The sequence below is a fragment of the Salvelinus alpinus genome, chromosome 24, assembly GCF_045679555.1.
Source record: "Salvelinus alpinus chromosome 24, SLU_Salpinus.1, whole genome shotgun sequence".
In the NCBI taxonomy this organism is placed as follows: Eukaryota; Metazoa; Chordata; class Actinopteri; order Salmoniformes; family Salmonidae; genus Salvelinus; species Salvelinus alpinus.
This window is the reverse complement of record NC_092109.1, coordinates 5,732,563-5,757,683: the sequence shown is the minus strand read 5'-3', so window position 1 is coordinate 5,757,683 and position 25,121 is coordinate 5,732,563. Positions and strand designations below refer to the sequence as shown.

The 25,121-nt window shown below is 44.2% G+C and overlaps 1 protein-coding gene across 2 annotated transcripts in view; it reads right to left on the bottom strand.

Annotated features, from left to right (window-relative positions):
- tnpo1 (transportin 1) overlaps nucleotides 1-25,121 on the bottom strand; it is a 60,971-nt gene that overhangs the window by 12,536 nt on the left and 23,314 nt on the right. For both annotated transcript variants that reach the window (XR_011670374.1, XM_071363366.1), the window contains exons 6-20: nucleotides 18,741-18,874; nucleotides 17,635-17,716; nucleotides 16,406-16,528; nucleotides 15,710-15,828; nucleotides 15,219-15,279; nucleotides 14,564-14,741; nucleotides 11,727-11,879; nucleotides 11,263-11,488; nucleotides 10,760-10,931; nucleotides 9,536-9,622; nucleotides 5,120-5,227; nucleotides 4,476-4,634; nucleotides 3,210-3,297; nucleotides 3,003-3,101; nucleotides 2,790-2,885 (exon numbers count right to left, since the gene is read on the bottom strand). Coding sequence is in view for 1 of the 2 variants with exons in the window: in XM_071363366.1 (XP_071219467.1) it covers nucleotides 2,790-2,885; nucleotides 3,003-3,101; nucleotides 3,210-3,297; nucleotides 4,476-4,634; nucleotides 5,120-5,227; nucleotides 9,536-9,622; nucleotides 10,760-10,931; nucleotides 11,263-11,488; nucleotides 11,727-11,879; nucleotides 14,564-14,741; nucleotides 15,219-15,279; nucleotides 15,710-15,828; nucleotides 16,406-16,528; nucleotides 17,635-17,716; nucleotides 18,741-18,874 (1,885 nt within the window). In the remaining variant the exon portion in view is untranslated. The remainder of the gene's footprint in view (nucleotides 1-2,789; nucleotides 2,886-3,002; nucleotides 3,102-3,209; nucleotides 3,298-4,475; nucleotides 4,635-5,119; nucleotides 5,228-9,535; nucleotides 9,623-10,759; nucleotides 10,932-11,262; nucleotides 11,489-11,726; nucleotides 11,880-14,563; nucleotides 14,742-15,218; nucleotides 15,280-15,709; nucleotides 15,829-16,405; nucleotides 16,529-17,634; nucleotides 17,717-18,740; nucleotides 18,875-25,121) is intronic.

Sequence of the window (25,121 nt, the reverse complement as noted above, 5' to 3'; positions counted from 1 at the left end):
AAATGTGCTTTAAAAGTGCTCTGAATGATCAAATTGGTGAGGTATAAGATAATCAACATGAATATATTTCTGAATGTTTTGATTGGTTAGGGGAAAAATTGAGATTGGGAAACCAAATGGAAACAGGGGTTTATGTTTCAAGTTATCATACTTAAATAGAATGGCAGTGGTCTGAGCTCAACAGCATAGTGCTATGGCTCCATCAAGCCATCACGTATCCTGCATCAAACATTTGCCATCCTTTCACTAAACAACATTCAACATCTATTGGCAGATATGCATTCACATTTAAAAAAAACAGTAACTAAAAACAAATAAACTGACAAACAGAACAACATCTACAAATTCCCTCGTTTTTCTTGGTAGGGTTAGTTAAGCAGGTTACACTTCACCCTCATTTTGGCTCAGCAGTTCTAGTTTATGTCAGGCGGCCATTTTGGCTTTCCCAAGCACAGTTTACAATTCGAATAGAGCTTCTAAATAAGAGCAGAGTGTAACCGAAGGTTTGTTTGCTAAGTGTAGGTGCTATAACATTTGAACACCACAAACATGTTTAGGGTGGGATTAGCTCTTTCCTCAAATCAGCAAAGAAGACTAGTTATTATTATTCATTACTATTATCCGAGTGTTCAGTAAACATTCAATTAACCGTATGAACTCTTTAAGCGTTTAACTATAAGTGAGGTTGGGAGACACTCATCTGTCTCAGTTAAGGCCTCAGCGTCAGCTACTGATGCTGCTCAACACTTCAACTTCCCTTGAATAGAAATACAGCTAGAAAAAGCTGACAACCACAGGTACAATAGAATCAATTCATTTCAGTTAATCACGCCAAGACTGTACACTTACAGGGTTCGCTCGGTTTTTTAAAAACTTTCCAAAGATTCTCAGTCCATAAGCTAGTTTTCCATCCAATTGGCGACAGATTTTCATGCTAATATTATAAAATCTGCATAAAAACAATATGCGCATTTTCACACCAGCGATGTGTTTCCATCAAATTGACTTGTTGCGGATAAAAGGCTATGCGTGATGACGTAGTGCATATAAAATAACGTTTGGGGTTAAATTCCCATGTAACGAATAAAGAAACACAAGTTAAATTGGTTTCTATCGCATTTTCAACTCTACTGATGGTTTTATCACAACAAATGTTCCGTTATATTGCAAATGTGCCCACTCTGGTCTTCACATTTGTGTACTCTAACCAACAGCTTGCAGATACAGTGCAGGTAGGATACCTACATGCTAAGAGCATACATTTTTCCCCCCTCGTCAAACAGCCATCAATCCTCATGTCACCAGAATAAGACCCTCAATATTTATTGGTAAGGAGCATCAAGCTCATCACCGTGCACATTCACCACCCTGTGAAGTTCATAACTTATTTCATCTGTAGCCTAATAAACTGCATGCTTTCCCGAGTCGTAGTGGGAGGACTACATAACATATCATCACGTTACTCCAAGTTTAAATTCGATATGATGGTTATTATATAAATATTTGTGCATAAAGGGGTTTCAACCGTGCCTGGCTACCCAGACGCCTTGCCTCGGCCAAACGGTACACCACTCCCATGGACATCAGTTTCTTCTCTGAAATGAGTCTGGATCTGAGTAACTCCCTGACGCGTCACCGAATGCGAACAAATTCAGGGCCATCCGATTGGTCCAGAAACTGATGGGTTGGGCCAGAGCCAGAACACACGTGGGTAAAGTGGCAGTTTGAAAAATCGTCATTGGCTTTGATAATCTGATTGGTTGGAGATGATACAATCGATGATGACTTTTGTACAATGCCCATCGTCACCACAAATTACTTCCAATGATTGCAGACTAAAGTATGTAGCGAATGAAAGAGCAGCGGAAGAATTTAGTGTGGGTCGCCAGTCTAGTTTCCGACACCATTTCTCGCACAACAAATTTTACCGACAAATAGACCACCTTGTCTAGCGTATTTTGTTTTGGCAACATTTGGAAAGTTTAGACAAAATGTGCAATTCCCATCAGGCCTGTCGTGACATTTTTTATCCGACATGTACTTTACTCGCATAAAAGGATTTCAGGAGGCCTCCCGAGTGAGCGGTCTATTGGCTCATCGCGCTCTAGCAACTCCTTGACGCAGCCCGGGTGCCTACAGGCTGACTTCGGTTGTCAGGTAAGGAGCGTGGTTTGGCGGGTCATGTTTTCGGAAGACGCATGACTCGACCTTCGCCTCTCCCAAGCCCGTTGGTGAGTTGCAGCGACGAGACAAGATCGTAATAATGAAATTGGGGAGAATAAATGGGAAAAAAAATATATATGTAATGGGTGGAAACCTGGTTCCCACCCATTACAATGGGTGGGAACCAATGTTGCTCTTTCCACCTGAGCAACATTTCATTTACTTCAGCAGGGATCCAACAGCCCATAAACAGAGCCTCTAAGCAATAGATCGGTTGGTAGGAAGAGTTGGAATATTTGGGCGAAACCGGCGAAACCTGTAAGGCATAGGGCTTGGGGAGGCTTTCAGATAGAGATGAATGGCCTCTCTCCAGTCAGAGGGTGCGTCCCAATAATCTCTCCTTCACCTGAAGTGTGCACTCGTTCACTACTCCCCAAAAATGTAAACGCTTTGGATTAGTCTTGGCACGGGCAATTTCCTGTCAAATCCATGAAGGGAAGTGAACAAGTGCACACTTTTGGAGAAGGGAGGGACGATTGGGACATGCTCAGAGCAGGCCTGATGGACCGTGCGACACCTCCCTGCGCTGTGGCTGGCGGGCTCAGCAAAGTGCCACCTTGTGGTACCTGTGTTCTCCAGCAGGGTCTTGGGGGTGTTGGGCCTGTTGATGATCTCAACCAGCTGGTGCAGCACCATGACCACATATGGTTGCATCTCAGCACCTGGGGAGAGGTGGAAAAAGGTCCGTGAGGGAGGCTGTGTGTGAGTGCGTGTGTGTGTTCATTAGAATGCATGTAAGCTGGTGTGTGTGACTTTTGTGACATTTTGCGGACACTCACCCATTTGTATAGATATCTCTCCGATTGCCCATGTTGCATTGTTGCACACCGATATCAATTCTGGGTTCAGATTAGTGCCTAATATAGGCATGAAATCAGCTGCATAGGAGAGAAAGAGGCTTTTACCATCGGTAAATGATAACCTGACATTTAGACTACTAAGCGGTGTGTTACTGCCAATGTGGATTAAGAGAAAAGAGTACTTACCAATGCATGGCTTTACATGCAGGAAACAAGCCTTAGTCAGGTCACCCAGCAGAGCAAAGGAGCTCTGACGCACCTCAGGCATTTTGTCCTGAGTGGGAGGAAGAGAGAGAAAAGAAAAAAGAAAGAAAGAGAGCGAGAGAGCGAAAGAGGGGGAGATGGAGAAAGGAAGAGAGAGAGAAAGAGAAAGCGAGGGAGAGAGAGAGGAAAAGAGTTGGGAGAGGAAACGATAAAGAGAGGAAGAGAGCGAGGAAAGAGGGGGAGAGAGAAAGAGGGAGAGTAGAGAGAATTTGTCGATAACTAATACAATTTTTTCGAAAAATAACATTTAATGTATAGTTACTTTACATTAGCGCCAGTGCCAAGACAGACAACTGTGATGGTAGCCTATGATTTAAAAAATAAGCCATTTCATCTAACATATCCAGGAAATGCATGATTGATATTTTGATGTGCAACCTTTGATGTTGGAGCCAGACTTATCTGATGTCTTTTTGGCTCTTCAGAGAATTTGCGGACATCTTCGTCCATATTGGCCTACAATATAGGCTATATTATTCACCACCGGAGGAAGTGGGAACTCAAAACACTTAGCGAGATTGCTAACTCTAAATACGATATTGTTGCTAGATAGCCATGTAGGCTAATTGATGAATCATTCTGTAAATGTAGCCTGATGCCCGACACACATTTTCCAGTGCTAGGCCTAGGCTACTATTCACTGCAAATGGTGCGCTGCGGTCTGCGGGCGCATCAAAACCATACTAACTACAGCCTTCTCCGGATGTACTGGTGCCATGAACTCGATATTAATGAGGTGAGAAATACATGATTAAAAAAAATCACAGAAAGCTGTGACTCTCCTCTATGTAACTAGAACAGTAGTTGCTATGAAAACGGTATTTTTCCCACAATAGCATTTTGAGCAACGGTCATATGCTTGTGCTTCTCAGAATGCATCTCTCCCTCCTTGCCCAGAGTGGGGAGAGATTGAGCATGGCTCGCTCACACAGCAGCCGACAGCGAAACGGGGTCAGGCAGATACAGTACCTTCGTAGCAGGAATCAACATATTCCATAGGCTATTCCTGTTGACCAAATAATGGTTTTAGAACAATCTACAGCAACTTTGTGTAGCAAAAAAAATAAAAATAAAAAATAAATAAAAACACTGAAAATGACCGATGTAAACTAAATGCGGCGGTAAGCGGAAGGCAAGGGCGGCAATTTTCGGTTTATCGTCACAGCTCTAGGTGAGGACACAGGTTACCTGCATGCACTGGTACATGAGCGTGAGGATGTTGCTACGTGCGACCAGCTGCTCGATGTTGCCACCCAACCCTTCAGCCAATCCACTGAGCAGGTCCAGGGCCACAATCATAAAGTCCTTATCAGGGGCCTCGTACTGGTCTGGCTGGGACTGGTGGAGCTGGATGGGGGGGGGGTAGACAAGTGGTAGAGGGAGTGAGAGTGTGGATTAGAATTGGGAAAGGAGGGATTGTAAATAATTAGATGCCACATTCCCCAAGCATGACACCCTACTGCAAGCAGATAGTCTTCCGAACGTTCTCACACACAATCTGTGCCAATTGCCTCTCCATGGTGTGTTCAGTGCCAACTCATGCAGCCAGTTGGCACAAACAATATATTGCTTGCAGGCAAGAAAACAAGCATTGCGCTACACAAACAAAGTTACTCATGCAACAGATTGATTTAGGGGAGCCAGAATCCAGGCCAAACATTTACATCATTCACTAGACAGACACTTTGTAGGGTGTGGGCCTTTAAAAATGAATCTTATCCATTTTAGAATAAGGCTGTAACGTAACAAAAATGTGGATAAAGTCAAGGGGCCTGAATACTTTCCGAATGCACTGCATGTACACTGTGTGCGTGCGTGCCCGTGTGTCTCACCATAGTCTGAGCGAGGGTCTTCTGCACCAGGTTAACACAGCGCTGGTACACAGGCTCGCAGTAGGGCAGGAAACCACTCTGGAGAGCCGTGGCTACTGACGACAGGCACTGAGAGAGCGAGAAAGAAGGACAGATGCGGGGGGGGGGGGGGGGAGAGAGTTAGGGGGGATTGAGAGAAAGGGGATGTGACAAGAGAGAACATAAGGTAAAGAAAGAATATTATACTTGATAACCTCAGTTACAGGAAGTAACTTATCGCTTTCCAGGGTACGCATTTGTTGTCAGTAAAGAGTGAGAAACTCCCCCTTGAGGCTAGTGGATTGGTCTGATCAGAGGACAGTGAGTAGGGTTGCAAAAGGAGGGTATATTACTGGAAACCTTCAGAGTTTATCAGTAAACTACCAGAATTGTGTTATCAGTCAAGGATTTTATTGAATCTACCACAATCTAGTGGCCCTTTTGGGTACATCAGATTATCACAGGTGTCGGTCATTATCTATGTGTGGCATGATCACATGTAAAGTATATTAAATAATTCAACAAGATGATTTTAAAATAAAGAATAATGACAAAGCTATAAAACATCCCAAATATAAACCCTAAATGAATACCATTGGGGTTTCATATGAGGGTTTCAAAATGAAATATCCTTTATATTTTCTTACACACTTTTTTTACTACGTCAATATGTGACTCGTTTCAGGAAACTAGGCATATGTCACGCATCACTACTTTACAGGAGAGGCTTTTGAACATATTTTTTATCAAAATGCATTTGCAGCATTTGCAGAAATGCCTTCTGGAACTTTCATGTGCCTTAATAACAAACTATGCCATCTGTAAATACAAATAAAATGGTTACATTACGAGCCTAGTTGGTTTAGACACAGAAAAAGTTCCCGCTAGCCATGATTGGCTGAGATAATGATGGGCTGGAGATGCCGGGTGATGAAATCGTAATTGGTCTGCCATGTAGCATTCTTCGGTCTATAACATGAGCTGCTCAGTATGTATAAGTTTATCCTTTCTAACACAGATTTTTTTGAAAGATATCACAAAGAACTGCATAAGAGTTGCTAATGCGCTCCACGTTCTGGAGAACAGAGTTTTGAAATCAGTGGAATGCCTGGTGAAAGCAGAGTATGATAGCTAAAGAGATGGAGAAATTCAGCCATTTGATTACAAATAATGTGGAGGGAGTCGAAAAGACAACACAAAAGGCTGTTGTATATAACAATTGTCTCCGGATAACATCTTCAAACTAAGGGCAACCGTGGCATCCATGACAGAGGGAGAAGCGTTCATCTATGTATACGGCTAAGAGAGTCTAGCTAGCTACATTCAGATATTATACGTTTCTAATTGTCAGAAAGTCATTTTTCATTTCTATTTAAAGTGTACTGTTAGCAAGCTAGCTAACGTTAGCTGGCTGGCTAGCTAACGTTACGTGTATGATCTCATGTAGTAATATTATTCATATCTCAGATCCATTTGCATTGCTAGTTATAGCCTAATGTTAGCTAGCTAACATTGAACCAAGCTAGTTTGTTAGCTTTAGCTACCAGCAGATTCATGCAGGGTAGTAATGTTATGAGTTGGGATTATGGTTCATTGTTTAGCTAGATAGCTAGCTACTGCACATGTCTAAACAAAAAGACTCCACTATGCAAGTAACCATTTCACTGTACCGTTTGCATCTTGTGTCCTGTGCATGTGATAAATAAACTTTGATTTTATTTGATATAGTGCGTGTTTACCAGCGACGGTAATGTGAAGAACATGACCCGCACCAACATCATATTAGGATATAACGTTAGGCCAACGAGACAGTGTCCAAGTTCTAAAATTCTCCAAAAGAATGCACTGCTTTTACTTCGTCAAACTCACAACCGTAAGCTATTTTCTGGAATTAGCTCACCATTAACTTGTAAAAAATGATCTCGTTGTCAGTTTATTTTTCTGTAATATTTAAATACAAATTAGCTAAATTTAAGACGTTGTCAGCTACAGTTGAAGTCGGAAGTTAACATTCACTTAGGTTGGAGTCATTAAAACTTGTTTTCCAACCACTCCACAAATTTCTTGTTAACAAATTATAGTTTTGGCAAGTCGGTTAGGACATCTACTTTGTGCATGACACAAGTAATTTTTACAACAATTGTTTACAGATAGATTATTTCACTTATCATTCACTGTATCACAATTCCAGTGGGTCAGAAGTTTACATACACTAAGTTGACTGTGGCTTTAGAAGCTTCTGATAGGCTAATTGACATAATTTGACTCAATTGGTGGTATACCTGTGGATGTATTTCAAGGCCTACCTTCAAACTCAGTGCCTCTTTGCTTGACATTATGGGAAAATCAAAAGAAATCAGCCAAGACCTCAACAAAAAAATTGTAGACCTCCACAAGTCTGGTTCATTCTTGGGAGCAATTTCCAAATGCCTGAAGTTACCACGTTCATCTGTACAAACAATAGTATGCAAGTATAAACAGCCATCATACCGCTCAGGAAGGAGACTCCTAGAGATGAACGTACTTTGGTGCGAAAAGCGCAAACCAATCCCAGAACAACATCAAAGGACCTTGTGAAGATGCTGGATGAAACAGGTACAAAAGTATCTATATCCACAGTAAAACGAGTCCTATATCGACAAAACCTGAAAGGCCGCTCAGCAAGGAAGAAGCCACTGCTCCAAAACCACCATAAAAAAGCCAGACTACGGTTTGCAACTGCACATGGGGACAAAAATCGTACTTTTTGGAGAAATGTCCTCTGGTCTGATGAAATAAAAATAGAACTGTTTGGCCATAATGACAATTGCTATGTTTGGAGGAAAAAGGGGGATGCTTGCAAGCCGAAGAACACCATCCCAACCGTGAAGCACGGGGGTGGCAGCATCATGTTGTGGGGGTGCTTTGCTGCAGGAGGGACTGGTGCACTTCACAAAATAGATGGCATCATGAGGGTGGAAAATTATGTGGATATATTGAAGCAACATCAAGACATCAGTCAGAAGTTAAAGCTTGGTCGCAAATGGGTCTTCCAAATGGACTACAAAGTCGAGGTATTGGTGTGGCCATCACAAAGCTCTGACCTCAATCCTATAGAAAATTTGTGGGCAGAACTGAAAAAGCGTGTGCGAGCAAGGAGGCCTACAAACCTGACTCAGTTACACCAGCTCTGTTAGGAGGAATGGGCCAAAATTCACCCAACTTATTGTGGGAAGCTTGTGGATGGCTACCCGAAAAGTTTGACCAAAGTTTAAATTGTTTAAGGCAATGCTACCAAATACTAATTGAGTGTATGTAAACTTCTGACCCACTGGGAATGTGATGAAAGAAATAAAAGCTAAAAATAAAAAATTCTCTACTATTATTCTAACATGTCACATTCTTAAAATAAATTATCCTAACTGACCTACGACAGGGAATTTTTACTAGGATTAAATGTCAGGAATTGTGAAAAACTGAGTTTAAAAGTATTTGGCTACGGTGTATGTAAACATCAGACATCAACTGTATATGATGGTCATTATTTGAACTGTCTAACAAGCTAGAAACGAACCAAAACATTGATGTCATGCAGCCTGTTGTTTTTGTGTTTATACTTTTTCATAACGACAAGTTCGATGTCAGATGACAATTGAATGTTCATGATGTCACAGCGACAACAGTCGACAGACATGTCGATAGACGTAGTATAAACCAGCCTTTAGTCTTGAAATCTTTGGTTGTTTAGTACACTACCGTACTCACTCCGTTTAGCACATGGCCTCATGTGAATCCTTAAAGGAGATGGGTGGGGTTAAGGCTTAAGAGGGTGCGTGAACGATGCTGAATGGGTATAGACAAAGAAGGGCTCTCCAGTAGGTGTACCAAAATATTTAAGGGACATTTTCTCAAAAGTGAAGTTACAAGTTTATCAACTTTAAAAGCAGAATAACTTTCCCATTGTTTCTCAACTGTAGTATATGATAACATTTTCTAGCTCTGAGTCTCTACTTTTATCCAATGTATTAAAAAGAAATGCATTTAAAATTTTGCTACATAAGGCCGAATCCTGCTGGTTGGTCACATGTTGTGAAAAAAGTCAATAGTTGGAAGAGTTGCAAAGTTAATTGAAAATAATTCCATTGTTGATTAGATTCTTATTTCATTATGTAGGATACTTCCTCTTGAACCATATGGTCTATCTATCTAATATAAACTCATGGACAATATGGACACAAACCCCCAAAAAATTAAGACTACCGTATATGAACAATAAAAAATACAAAAAGTTAATCAAGAATAGATTTCCAGATTTACAATAGATCGACATAGATTTTCTGTTAATTACCTCAATTACTTAAGATTCCGTTAACTTTGGTAAACTACCTGTAGCTTTGCAACCCTAATGGTGAGGCTCACCTCTAGTAAAGGGAACAGATCCTTGTCTTCATCCTTCAACTGGTTCCATTTTGCTATCAGTGGAGGCATCAGCATCTGAATGTACTCCTAAACACATACAGTAGTACACACATTAGCAATCACAATCCGACAGACACCTGAAAGGGGAAATCAAATGCAAGTGCAGATTTTGTATTGCTCAAGTCATTGTGGTGTGTGTGGGAGACATTGGCGAAATGTATGTGTGTGTGTCTAGGAATTTTTCTCGTCTTTAAAAGGAACAATTTCTTTCTTCTCCCCCCCACACATTTTGGGGTCACAGTGCATCTGCCTTGCCGGCTCTTTCACTTCGTTAATGATGCAAGTGTTTTAGTTCTTCGGTCTGTTGCATGTAGAATATCCTCAAGATGATTTGGTCTCCAGAGAAGGTTCCGTGTCGGCATTTAAAAAGCTGTAGTGTACCCTTACAAACAAACGGGCCATAGCCGAGGCACTTTCATGGGTATATGAACACGGAAAATACAACTTAATTGCCTGGCCCTACTGTAGCATACATGCCTAATAGGACTATGATTCCGCATTGTGAATTGATGTGGAATTGTGCGAGGGCGGGGGGGGGGGGGGGGGGGGTCTACTAAACTAAAATATGTTATTGTTTTAATTCTTAAGAGTCTGACGCACCAGCGCATCAATCTAAATAAATATTTTCTTTTAAATTCCCATCAAAATCCTTCAGTTTAAGCTGGAGATATTTTTTGCACGGGGTCTGTCTCAATCCACCGCATCCGCCTATGTCGGTCTTCCACATCTGCAGTGGAAGGTGGCTGAGCTACAGCAGTGTTCGTCAGCCCCATGAATCATCCTAAAAATCGGTCTTCTCACAAAAACGTCTGTAGCGTCCAAAAGGGTTGGCCTCTGTGGAAAGGGGACTCTCACGAACACGAAGGTGTTCTCCGTTTTCCTCTACAACCCCCACAAGTTTCACGGGACTCGTCTGAAGGTAACCCATACAAATGAATGGAAGTATGAAGGTACAGTCATTTAGTTTCGGGATGTCTCATGGTCTGACAAACACCGCTGTAGCTCGGCCCCTTCCACCGCAGATGCGGAAGGCCGACATTGGCGGATGCGGTCGATTGAGAAACAGGCCATGCAACAACAAAAACTGATCTCTCTAGCTTAAACGTTAAGAAAAATGTTCCATTTATCACATCCCTAGTATCTGTGTTGCGCGTCTGTGTGTACCGGCTTGTTGAGGTGGTGTCCCACAGAGTCAGCGAGCGTCCCTATAGCGTCGTACAGTATGAGCAGGTTCTTGTGTTGGTACTTGCTGAAGGCAAACACCAGAGTGTCCAAAATATAAGCCAGGTAGGGAACCAACTCTGTACACGCCTCCTCTTCCAGAGTGGCAAAGGCACTGAGATGGGAGAGAAGAGAGGAGAGAGGAGCGAGAGAAAGGGGTCAGAGAAAAATAAAGGGTCGTTTGGAACGTCACTTCGCAATCAAGTTAAAAAAAAAAACATTTGATTGGGTCAACCAAACATCACAATGATCCTCATCTTTACTTCCACTCCCAAGGACAGTCATCACCAGCTTGAGTGGGAAAACCAAAAGCCACTTATTGCTGGCTATCTATCGATCATTTACAAAAAAGAAGATGGGGGGAAAAAAAGGACACATCTGGTCAAAAGTAACCACAGCAAGCCACACACTGACCACAACTGAACCACAGTCAACCTCCCTCTCACCTGCAGGCGGCCTCCTGCACCCTCTTGTTGGAGTCCAGGATGCGTTTGAGCAGCTCAGTCATCAGGGGCTTCAGGTAGGTGTCGGGTGGCTGGCTGACCACCCAGTGGGCATAGCGACTCAGGGTCCAGCAGGTGATGGAGCGCACCAGGGCCTTCTTATCACTCAGACACTGCACCAGGTGGGGGATGAGCTCTGGCAGGTAGGTAATCATACCTTGCATACAACCTGGGAGGACAAAGGTGGGTGTTATTTTTTATAATTAACATGTATGCCAATGATGTCTGCTGGTTTCAAAGTTTACATATAGAAGATATTCTAGCACTCCCAGGTGATTCTCATCCTCCCTCCAAAGTCTCATTCTCCCATCTCTTTCGGCATAACACTTCTGTCCCTTTCTCTCCCCTCGGGTTTCCAGTAGTCGCCCCCCGAGCTCAGGGGTTAGGGTACTATAACAGGGCCTTACCCTCAGCAATGGCCCCCAGAACAAGTATTCCAGACTCCTTGATGACCCACTCTGGGTGGAAGAGGAGCTCTTTGAGGAGAGGCAGGATAGGGAGGAGCAGGTCATCTCTGAACACGTTAGCCAACACATCTAACGCCGCTGCTGAACACTTACCTGAAAACAGAGAGAGAGAAGGACATGTAAGTATAGAGAGGGGTACACAGACAAGCACCCTTGCCCACAAAAAAAGGTCAACAATATCGATTGTATATTGTACATATGTGGGGTAAGGCTGGAAGAGAGACAGCAAGAGCAAGACAAAAACAGAGGCTGGCAATAAGATAGCATTGAATGAGATGTATTCCGCTATTAGCAAACAATTAGCAAACAAGAAAACGCTCACCCAGAGGCGGCGTTCCTAGTAGCCGGAGACTTAAACGCAAGGAAACTTAAATCCGTTTTACCAAATGTCTCTCAGCATGTTAAATGTGCAACCAGAGGGAAAAAATAATAATACAAATAAATAAAACTCTGCGCCACCTTTACTCCACACACAGAGATGCATACAAAGCTCTCTCTCGCCCTCCATTTGGCAAATCTGACCATAATACTATCCTCCTGATTCCTGCTTACAAGCAAATATTAAAAGCAGGAAGCACCAGTGACTACATCAATAAAAAAGTGGTCAGATGAAGCAGATGCTAAGCTACAGGACTGTTTTGCTAGCACAGACTGAAATATGTTCCGGGATTCCTCCAATGCCATTGAGGACTACACCACATCAGTCATTGGCTTCATCAATAAGTGCATCGATGACGTCATCCCCACAGTGACCGTATGTACATACCCCAACCAGAAGCCATGGATTACAGGCAACATCTGCACTGAGCTAAAGGCTAGAGCTGCCGCTTTCAAGGAGCGGGACTCTAACCTGGAAGCTTATAAGAAATCCCGCTATGCCCTCCGACAAACCATCAAACAGGCAAAGTGTCAATACAGGACTAAGATCGAATCGTACTACACCGGCTCTGACGCTCGTCGGATGTGGAAGGACTTGCAAACCATTACAGACTACAAAGGGAAGCACAGCCAAGATCTGCCCAGTGACACGAGCCTACCAGACGAGCTAGATTACTTCTATGCTCGCTTCGAGGCAAATAACACTGAAACATGCATGAGAGCACCAGCTATTCCGGAAAACTGTGTGCTCACGCTCTCCGCAGCCGATGTGAGTAAGGTCAACATTCACAAGGCCGCAGGGCCAGACGGATTACCAGGACGCGTACTGCGAGCATGTGCTGACCAACTGGCCAGTGTCTTCACTGACATTTTCAACCTATCCCTGTCCTAGTCTGTAACACTAACACGATGTAAGCAGACCACCATAGTGTCTGTGCCCAATAACACTAAGGTAACCTGCCTAAATGACTACCGACCCGTAGCACTCACATCTGTAGCCATGAAGTGCTTTGAAAGGCTGGTCATGGCTCACATCAACACCATTATCCCAGAAACCCTAGACCCACTCCATTTTGCCCCAACAGATCCACCCCAACAGATCCACAGATGATGCAATCTCTATTGCACTCCACACTGCCCTTTCCCACCTGGACAAAAGGAACACCTATGTGAGAATGCTATTCATTGACTACAGCCCAGCTTTCAACACCATAGTGCCCACAAAGCTCATCACTAAGCTAAGAACCCTGGGACTAAACACCTCCCTCTGCAACTGGATCCTGGACTTCCTGACGAGCCGCCCCCAAATGGTAAGGGTAGGTAACAACACATCTGATCCTCAACACAGGGGCCCCTCCTGTATTCCCTGTTCACTCATGACTGCATGGCCAGGCAGGACTCCAACACCATCATTAAGTTTACCGATGACACAACAACGACGAGACAGCCTATAGGGTGGAGGTCAGAGACCTGGCCATGTGGTACCAGGACAACAACCTCTCCCTCAACATGATCAAGACAAAAGGAGATGATTGTGGACTACAGGAAAAAGAGGACCGAACCGAGCACGCCCCCATTCTCATCGACGCGGCTGCAGTGGAGCAGGTTGAGAGCTTCATGTTCCTTGGTGTCCACATCAACAACAAACTAACATGGTCCAAGCACACCAAGACAGTCGTGAAGAGGGCACGACAAAACCTATTCCCCCTCAGGAGACTGAAAAGATTTGGCCTGGGTCCTCAGATCCTCAAAATGTTCTACAGCTGCACCAGAGAGCATCCTGACTGGTTGCGTCACTGCCTGGTATGGCAACTGCTCGGCCTCCGACCGCAAGGCACTACAGAGGGTAGTGCGAACGGCCCAGTACATCACCCGATACCAGGCGGTGTCAGAAGAAGGCCCTAAAAATTGTCAAAGACGCCAGCCACCCTAGTCATAGATTGTTCTCTCTGCTACCGCACGGCAAGCGGTACCGGAGCGCCAAGTATAGGTCCAAGAGGCTTCTAAACAGCTTCTACCCCCAAGCCATAAGAACTTGAACACCTAATCAAATGGCTAGCCAGACTATTTGCATTGCCCCCCCTCTTTTACACCGCTGCTACTCTGTTGTTATCATCTATGCATAGTTACTTTAATAACTCTACCTTCATGTACATATTACCTCAACTAACCAGTGCAGGTACCCCCCTGTATATAGTCTCGCTATTGTTATTTTACTGCTGCTCTTTAATTAGTTGTTATTTTTATTTCTTATTCTTATCCATATTATTTTTTTTAAATGCTTTGTTGGTTAGGGGCTCGTAAGTAAGCATTTCACTGTAAGGTCTACACCAGTTGTATTCGGCCCATGTGACTAATACAATTTGATTTGAAAAACAGATAAACAGAGGTCCACTCACGGAGGTTCCAGTCAGAGATGGTGTCATCATCTTCCAGGTCATCGTCTTCATCGTCGTCTTCCTCAATGCCGTCCCGGTCACCCTCGTGTTGCTGGGCAACCGTACGGGAGCGGTGGAACCTGGGCCTGATGTCCTGCTCGTTGTCAGGGATGGCCTCATCCTCTTCCTCCACGTCACCCTGACACACACTCTCACAGTTAGTTAAACACACAAGTCTCACAAAAACACAAAGTTAGACACTCGCAAGTGTACACAGACACACACACACACACACACACACACACACACACGTGCAATTCTAATTATTTATACTACTTTAAGACATTGAGCCGCCTTTAGGCTGTAGCTGTCAGTTCACCTATCAGACTATAATCTTACAAGCAGACAGAGACCCATACATATTTATGCATCTTTAAAAATGTATATAATTGTAACCATAGTGACAGGTCAGTGACGGGTGATACTCAAACCTCAGGACCAACACATACCCAAGGTTGAGACACAGCCACAAGATTGATATGCCTTGCAATACCCTCCACCCTCTCCCAGGGTTGAGGTGTGATGTGTCTAGTACATCTTAATCACAGCCTCCAGTCCAGCAGCAGTCTAGCAGCCCATAGATCCATTCCCAGGCTCACACTCAGAGCAGACTGACCTTGAGCAGAATGATGTCGATCTCCGAGTACTTCATCCCGTTGACGAGCACCGGAGTCAGCCTGAAAACAGACAGGGGACGGAGGGTAGGGGAGAGGGGGCGAGGACAGGCCACATTAATACGTCAGCATTGTCACCACCGTGTAACAGATGAGCTCTAACAGCCATGTCTCTTGAGCAATGGCCGGGGTGACAGGATGAGGACAGTACACCCAGGGGTGAGGTCTAGAACGACTTAGTGTGGGATTGGAGCAAATGTTATAGCTAAAGCTTTGATATGGAGGCTGGTGTTGTAATGTCCATGTGTCACAAAGCATTTGTGCTGCTATGACTGTCTTTGCTTTCCCATATGCCATCGCTAACATTCTTGTAGTATCATCTGTGAGATGTTCTCTCTCTCTGTGTGTGTGTGTGTGTGTGTGTGTGTGTGTGTGTGTGTGTGTGTGTGTGTGTGTGTGTGTGTGTGTGTGTGTGTGTGTGTGTGTTACTCACTTGGAGAGGTGGTTACACAGAACGTCCTTACATACAGGCTGTTCAGCCAGGGTCAGCCAGAACTCACAGGCCTCCAGAGCCACATTCTCATCCTGGTCCTGAGTCCTCTGCAGCATGTACTGAGGAGGAGAGGACCAGGGGAAAATGTGTCCTTTTGCATTATACTTGTAGTGCACTTCCTCCATCAATATTCATGATCCATTCCAAGGCCACAAGCTGTGGGCAGCCACAATCACCCAACTGATTATGGATCAAGTTGGCTGGGAAATATAGCTTTTGGCCACTAGGTGGCATCTTGAGCTCATTTGATGAAAGACTTAGATGAACCTATTCTATTGGTTTGTTTTTCTCCCTTCTTTCATCTCTATATCCCTCCCCACGCCCTCTTCCTCCATCCCATCCCTCTCCCTCCATCTCAACCGCCTATATCCCTTCCCCAGTCCTACGCCACCCAGCCCCAGTCCTACGCCACCCAGCCCCAGTCCTACGCCACCCAGCCCCAGTCCTACGCCACCCAGCCCCAGTCCTACGCCACCCAGCCCCAGTCCTACGCCACCCAGCCCCAGTCCTACGCCACCCAGCCCCAGTCCTACGCCAACCAACCTCAGGCCTACGCCACCCAGCCCCAGTCCTACGCCACCCAGCCCCAGTCCTACGCCACCCAGCCCCAGTCCTACGCCCCAGTCCTAGTCTCACCTCTATAATGTTGTGCATGTGTGGTAGGAGACGGTCCATGCGGACCTCCAGCAGCATGACAAGAGCTCTGCACACGTTCTTCCTCACCTCCGGTTCTTCATCGGTCGCCAAGGCAAATAGGTTCTACAGGGAGGGAAGGGGGTCAAACATCGTACACCTATGTACCCATACTAGTCTCAAAAGGGACTATCATTCCTCATTTGACATTATTTGTTTAAAAAAATATAATAAAATACTATTGAATCGCATTTCCAATCTAAAAGACAAAGGGAAGGAGACGAGATGAGGACACATTTTAGGGCAATTGAGATAGAGCCAAGGAAAGGTTACTTGAGTTCAGACATGAATGTCTTCATGTGCGTCCTGAGGTCTGGCCTGTACCACTTACGACTACTGAGCCTCTAGCCATCTCCCGACCACCTGAGCCTCTACTGACCACGGCCATCTCCTTTTACTCAAATCCTGTTATCAACTCTGTCCTTCTGCCTGTTATCACATAAAGAACTCCAGTGAAAATAGCTCTATAAAAACACCCTACAGAAATAAACCAATTTAGAGTATGTAAATCAGATTCCATGTGACCTGTGCCTCTTCTACGCCCTCTCACCCCTACAGCTAAAGACAGAGGGACTTTCAACAGCAGCCTTTTCTTTATCCCTTATCCGCCTGCGACATTCTTCTGCCTGTCATGTATTGTCAATGTCACTGTGCTGGGTGCATCTGTCCTCATCCAGGGCCTAGCTGGCTGGAATTTAAGCTCATCAGTGGTTAACCTGATCTACTTCCAACGGCTTACCAGCCCTGATCCAAATCGGAGGAATTGGGGTTTGTGTACTGAACTGAAGCTAGGGTAGAACAGTGTTGTGCTGCCTAGAGGCTCAGAGCTAACCCACTGACACACTGCACTGAGAGCTAAGGCCATATACCTGCCTGCATGGATGTATGACGCCTTCTGGGTATTATGGCTGGGATGGGTGTGTGTGTGTGATGACGTCTAATGGCCATGTGTGAAGGTCAGCAGAGGTGTTGTGTGTGTCAAGGGGAATATGTGCTAGTTGTGAGTTTGTGCGTGTGGTATATGACTTGTTTGCATAACTTAGGGGGTCACATAAGCCTCATACCACACCATGTGTCTGACTTTGTGGGCATATTAGACAGTTACAGGGCTGTCTGGGGTTTATGGGAGGTCAGAGTGTATAGGTCAGAGGTCACTGCAGGGTCAGACTTGCCTCAATGAAGCCGTCGATGTGCAGCATGAGGGCCTGGGTCCTACTTATGATGAACTGGTTGACGCAGGCGATGGCATGAGACCTGCAACACAACAACATACCCTTTAAAACCTTAACCTCACACAATCCCCTCATCAACGCTGCCTCGGTCTCTGTTCCTCCCCCCACCTCCCTTTTCCCCAGTCTCCTATCTGGGATCTCAGACCATGATAACACCAAAGGATGGATACAAATCAGAGAGAAAGTTTAATCTATAAGCCTGAGGAAAGAGGGATGCGAGGGGCCATTTTGGATCAAAGCACCTGTGAATATATCTCAACATTATTAATAAATACTTGGCTATGTGTTGTTTTGGGACTGATTAGAGGGGCAAGGTGTTGGCTCCCCCGGGAGTGAAGAGTGGGGGAAAGAGGCAAGGCTGTGAGCAGGGAGAGAGAGGGAGGCACAGTACACTCGTACTAGAGTACAGTCATTCCTTCTAGGGACTTTTGCTTACCACTGTGCTTCAGCTTGCTGTCTGTGGTCTAGGCCAGGTTATTGTAAGGCACTCTGTAGTGTGTCCAAACAAAAATGCATCTTTTGACCAATGGGTAAGATATGTTAATTGTGTAGATACTCCTCTAAAGAAAACCAATGGTCCAAACCGCATGTCTTTATCATAATCTGTTCAAAGGTTATTGGCGTTTTTACCCTTGTAGGATGGCCAAAATTAGGGAAACTAAATCAATGGAGGTCTGACTATATAATAGTCAGCTAGGCTGGATGCTGTACATGAACTGAGGCTAACTGAAAGGCTCACAGTTGAACTAGTCATCTTTCTTCATACAATCCAGGACATAAAACAATATAGGAGGTAAGATGGATATCAATTTTGAGACATGACATGTATTTTCACATTTTATAATACACTTTTCATACTAGTGCACACACCCTACACATTGTGACAACGGCCGTTGTAAAAAAAAAAAAGCTTTATAAATATATTTGGTTTAATTTGAGTGCCTGATCAGGCGGTAAGGGCTGTTAAGGAACCTCATTGGCCAAGGAGTGAGGACTGAGGGAGAGACGAGGCAGTGAGCAGGGGGAGCAGGAGAGATGGCCAGTACCTGATCTTGGGGCTGCTGTGCTTAAAGAACTGCAGGAACTTTGGGATCATGACATTGAGCGGACGGTCCAACATGTCACTGTCCAAGACCTCTGCGGAGTCCTCGCAGATTTTCTGAAGAGCTCCAAACGCCCCCTAAAAGATAAAGGGGTGGAGAGAGAAAGAGTGAGAAAGAGTGAGAGTGAGAGGGAGAGATAAAAAAAATAGCAAGAGAGGAAGAAGGGATAGAGAGATGAAAATGGAGGTGAAGGGTTAACCAATATGTTTCAGGGTCAGACAGTCGCCTCAAAGACAGGAGATGGAGCAGAGACCATATGGACAGTAAACATGTCATCAATCCTGAGTCAACCTATAAAAAAGGACAAGTACTATATCTAACGTCAGCACAAGGATAAACACATAAACCGGACCCGGCTGACCAATTTGGAAATGAACAGCAGGAGGTATTGATGAATTTGACGGTTAAACATAAAAACAGCTACAGTACAGGCCTAGTCATGTGAGAGGCAGTCAGTGTGTACTGTAGTCACTCTATAACGACTAAAGTAAAGAAAGTGTTCACCATAAAAGTCAACAGCGCTTCCGTCATACACACAGTATGACACGCACTAGCAGTGAGCACACACACACACTAAACGGAGTCCAGCAGGTGTCCACTTGGCAGAGCAGCTAGATATACACTACCAAAAGTATGTGGACACCTGCTTGTCGAACATCTCATTCCAAAATCATGGGAATTAATATGGAGTTGGTCCCCCCCCTTTGCTGCTATAACAGCCATGGAAACCCATCGCAAGAAGCTCCCGACGAACAGTTCGTTGCCGATACCTGTCAGCAACGGGCGTGTCTGAAATAGCCGAATTCAATCATTTGAAGGGGTGTCCACATTCTATTGTATACATAGTGTATCAATGAGAGCCATACGAGCACGTGTCTATGCACTAAGCTTGACTACTCTACAGGAGTGTGTTCATTTACACACCTAAAATATGGATTATTTTCTCCCAACCGCTGTCACTCAATGCCCTTGAGCCCACAACTAGCAAACATCACAGCTGTCCATTATATACAGTGCCTTCAGAAAGTATTCACACCCCTAGACTTTTCCCACATTTTGTTGCGTTACAGCGTGAATTTAAAATGGATTACATTTAGCGTTGACACTGGCCTACACACAATACCCCATAATGTCAAAGAGGAATTGTGGTTTTCAAAATGTTTACAAATTAATAACAAATGTAAAGCTGAAATGTCTTGAGTAAGTATTCAACCCCTTTGTTATGGCAAGCCTAAACAATTTCAGGAGTACACATTTTCTTAAATCACATTATAAGCTGCATGGACTCTGCATGCAATAATAGTGTCATTATTTTTTGAATGACTACCTTATCTGTGTACTCCACACATACAATTATCTCTAAGGTCCCTCAGTCGAGCAGTGCATTTCAAACAAAGACCAGGGAGGTTTTCCAATGCCTCGCCAAGAAAGGCACCTACTGGTAGATTGGTATAAAAAAAAGCAGATATTGAATATCCCTTTGAGCATGGTGAAGTTATTAAATTACACTTTGGATGGTGTATCAATACACCCAATCACTACAAATATACAGGTTTCCTTCCTAACTCAGTTGCCTGTGAGGAAGGAAACCGCTCAGTGACTTCACCATGAGGCCAATGGGGACTTTAAAACAGTTAGGGAGTTTAATTGCCGTGATAGGAGAAAACTGAGGATGGATCAACAACATTGTAGTTACTCCACAATACTAACCTAATTGACAGAGTGAAAAGGAAGCCTGTACAAAATACAAATATTCCAAAACATGCATCCTGTTTGCAACAAGGCACTAAAGTAATACTGCAAAAAATGTGGCTAAGCAATACATTTTTTGTCCTGAATACAAAGTGTTATGTTTGGGGCAAATCCAATACAACACATTACTGAGTACCACTCTTGATATTTTCAAACATAGTGGTGGCTGCATCATGCTATGGGTAAACTTGTAATCGTTAAGGACTGGGGAGTTTTTCAGGATAAAAAAGAAACGGAATGGAGCTAAGCACAGGCAAAACCCTAGAGGAAAACCTGTGTCTGCTTTCCACCAGACACTGGGCTATGAATTCACCTTTCAGCAGCCCAAATCTACACTGGAGATGCTTACCAAGAAAACTGTGAATGTTCCTGAGTGGCCGAGTTACAGTTGACTTAAATCTACATGAAAATCAATGGCAAGACCTGAAAATGGTTGTCTAGCAATGATCAACAACCAATTTGACAGAGTTTGAAGATTTAAAAAAATATGCACATATTGCACAATCCTGGTGTGCAAAGCTCTTAGAGACTTATCCTGAAAGACTCACAGCTGTAATCGCTGTGAAAAGTATTGACTTAGGGGTCTGAATACTTATGTAAATGAGATATTTCTGGATTTCATTTTCAATACATTTGCTAACATTTCTAAAAACATGCTTTCACTGTCATTGTAGGGCAATGTGTGTCGATGGGTGAGATTTTTTTTTAAATACATTTTGAATTCAGGCTATAACAACAAAACGTGGAATAAGTCAAGGGTTATGAATACTTTTTGAAGGCAATGTACACACAAATAAGCACAAGCCCCTTGAAAAGCACCATTGTCTAAATCTAACGAGGACATTGATGACGTAAGCCTGCATCATGTTTAAATGCAGCTGATGATTTGCAGTTCTGTCTATAAATAATGATAACGCAGCCCAGGGAAAAATATATTCTGGGATTGACGGCAGTGGCAGACAAATTCAATATGCCGTCAGTCACACATTACCCACACGGAGAGGAATGCAACAAAGACCACGGCGGCCGTGGCAGCGGTGCTGTCTGAGGGCCGTTTCCTAGGTAACCATTTCCAGGGGGGGGCGCTCTTTCCTTCCAACCAGTCAGCTTAGAGACCGAGACGATGTGGTTAAAGAAAAGATAAGGTTTCTGTCTGTATGAGAGACAGCCGGTCCAACCAAGGTTAAACCAAGGTCAGCAATGATCTAGCTTACAAGGAAGTGGATGCAGCCTATTAGGATGGAGACTGTGTATCCAGGCACTCCGCGTTGCGTTGTCCATAAGAACAGCCCTTAGCTGTGGTATATTTGCCATATACCACACCTCCTCAGGCCTTATTGTTTAATTGTTAAAATTCATTTCTGATTGGTTAGAAGGACATTCTAGAACGGACATTATATTTACTGTAGATACACGGGACAGCACTTTCTCAAATCAGACACTGCTGATCTGTCTGATATGACCGGTCTGAACTTGCAAACGCTCATGGGATTGCTAAAAATAAAGTTTGGCCAGTTTCTAAACTTATAGACCTGATGACGTGCTTCTGAACATGAGCTTAGCAAGTGTAGCACATAGGGATTTGTGACGTGTACTCCTCGGCCTTAAAAACGTCCTGCTTGCGTCGCCTCATTATCTAGCTTTTGCGGTGGCGCGATCGGCTGAGACGCCTGAGGAGGGTGGCCACGTGTGTTTGTGAAGCGGAGGACCCGAGTTTGCGCCAGGTACGGACCGAAACGAGGGGAAGGGGTACTCGCTAAGCAAGGCGTTTACACTAGCCGACGTCGCCATGACATCGTCTCCAAATGTAAATCGGAGATTTCTATTGAGGAAGCCGTTTCCCCATACTGCTACAATATGCTGCCCTAACTAGGGGTGTGAACGTTTAAACGACATGGGGATCGTTAACATAAAATCACAATGCGGTTAACACAAAACGACCACTAACAGGCCCCGATTATCATCATCATCAAGGGAAAAATAAATGCTGTAACATTAGCAGGAGATATGCATCTTTCAACTGATTTGCCGTAGTTATCTGTAAGAAAAATGGCAGAGAGTGAGACAGTCCTGTATGGCAATACGCTACTTTGAGAAGTTACACGAGAGGGTGATGAAATGCAAACTTCGCATAGTGGAATTGAGCTACAGTGGCAGTACAGGTGCAATGCTGAAAGGGATGACAACCCGTTGCTGCCAGAAGTGCGATAAGGAATGGAGTGAGACAAATCCCAGCGCCGATTACATAAATGATTGCAGTAATGCAGTTGATATGCAGCCAATGTGAGGATGTCGGCTTTAATACCCTAATGGCATATCTAGAAACTAGCCTTGCTAAACATTGAGACAGGGCTCCCGAATGGCGCAGCGGTCTAAGGCAATGCATCTCAGTGCTAGAGGTGTCACTAGAGACTCCGTTCGATTCCAGGCTGTATCACAACCGGCCGTGATTGGGAGTCCCATAGCGCGGCGCACAATTGGCCCAGCGTCGTCCGGGTTATGGTTTGGCCGGGGTAGGCCGTCATTGTAAATAAGAATTTATTGTTAACCGACTTGCCTAGTTAATTAAATAAAAGGTTTTAAAAAATAAATGTTAGACGTCTATGAATACGCTGTCATACATCACTGCAACGAACAATCACATTGATGAGAAGTGGAACATGAAGTAGGTACTGGCAACTGAGAACGTGGAGTAGAGGCACACAACAGAGAACCTACAACAGCATTAATACCACCGCACTGAGTGGGTGTGGGACAGCAGTAAGGTGTGTGTCGTCCGGTAAGGTTTCCACAGTCCAAATTGTTTTTGGGGTGGGCTATATCATAAACATGTATTCATTTAAGGTTAGGCATAAGGTTAGCAGTGTGGTTAGGGTTAGGGTTTAAAAATCACATTTTAACCCTTGTGTTGTCTTAAGGGTAAAAAAAATTACAGCCACTATGTTTAACAGCAGAGAAAACCCCCTAGATGATATTTTTCAACTTGACTTTTCCTAGAGTGTCCCCAACATTAGAAAAAGTGAAACATCGCCTTTGTTCATATTTCCATGAAAGCTGTACACCACCAGGGTACAAAGATTGTCTTAGCGTCATTTTTGACCCGGAAGTTCTAAAATCATTTACACACCACAAAAGACACACGCACAATGAGACATTTAGATTGTGTGCTACTGATTGGACTCAGACAAAACAAAAACTCTTGTGCATGTGCAGCACTTCCCCTCAGCGACCCCAGACGACTCAAGTTCACAGACAAAATAAAAACTATTTGACAAAATAAACAAAGTTTCAGGCAAAATAAACATTTCTTGAAAGCGTTGTTTACTAACGGGGAATGCAGTCAGAGGTTATAAAGGTGCTGCAGATGACAGTCCCTCCAGTTCTCTCTTTGCTGAAGCCATGAGTGCACTTTTCAGTGCCCAACAGGTCGTAGACCGGATTTATTAAGATGTCCAGGAGGAACGAGAGAACAATGATTTAGAAGGAGGAATCTGAAGAAGAAGATGGGGAAGAATACAACCCAGAGCACGATGCATCATCTTCAGATGAAGAAGAAATACCCCAAGCTGAAAGAACAGCAAAATAACATGGTCCTTGTCACCATATGACAACCAGGGCAGGATGGCAGCACAAAATGTCATAAGGATGACCCCAGGGCCCACAATACATGCAGTTGCCCATGTCCAGGACATCGCCTCAACATTCTACATGTTCATCACAAAAGCCATCGGGAAAAAATCATCCTGGAAATGACAAATTATATGGAGACAACTGGAAAAGGATGGATGAGATTGACCTGCATAGGGCTACTAATCTTAGCGGGTGTGTATAGGTCCTGAGGCGAGGCTACATGTAGTCTCTGGGATGCAGAGAGTGGAAGGGCGATTTTCCGTGCCACGATGCCACAGTCTTTCACACGTTCTCAAGAATGCTACGATTTGATAACAGTGAGTCAAGACCTGCAAGACGTGTAAGAGACAAACTGACGGCCATAAGAGAGGTCTGGGAGAAGTGGGTGGAGCGTCTGCCATACCTCTACAACCCTGGGCCTGAAGTAACAGTGGATGAGCAACTGGTTCCATTCAGAGGTACATTTTTATTTGCATATCTGTAACGTAAGTGATTTTCACTGTTCATTTTATAATGTATTGCTGTAATATCATTGATTTATGTGATTGTTTTCTGTGACACTGATACAAATTACTGATAGTAATCTCTTTTGTCAAAAGGTTGCTGTCCTTTCCGGCAGTATATGCCCAGCAAAGTATGGCATCAAGATATGGGTGGCCTGTGACGCACAATCCAGCTACGCTTGGAAGATGCAAGTCTACACAGGGAAGCCGAGCAGTGGAGGCCCGGAGAAGAACCAGGGGATGTGGGTTGTGCTTGATGTGACAGATGGACTGAGGGGGCACAATGTCCCATGTAACAAATTCTTCACCTCTTATGAACTCAGCCAGCAGCTCCTGAAGAGGAAGACCACCATGGTTAGCACAGTTAGAAAGAACAAGCCTGAGGTTCCCCCTGCAGTCCTCGCAACAAGAGGGAGAGAGGCCTTCTCATCAAAGTTGG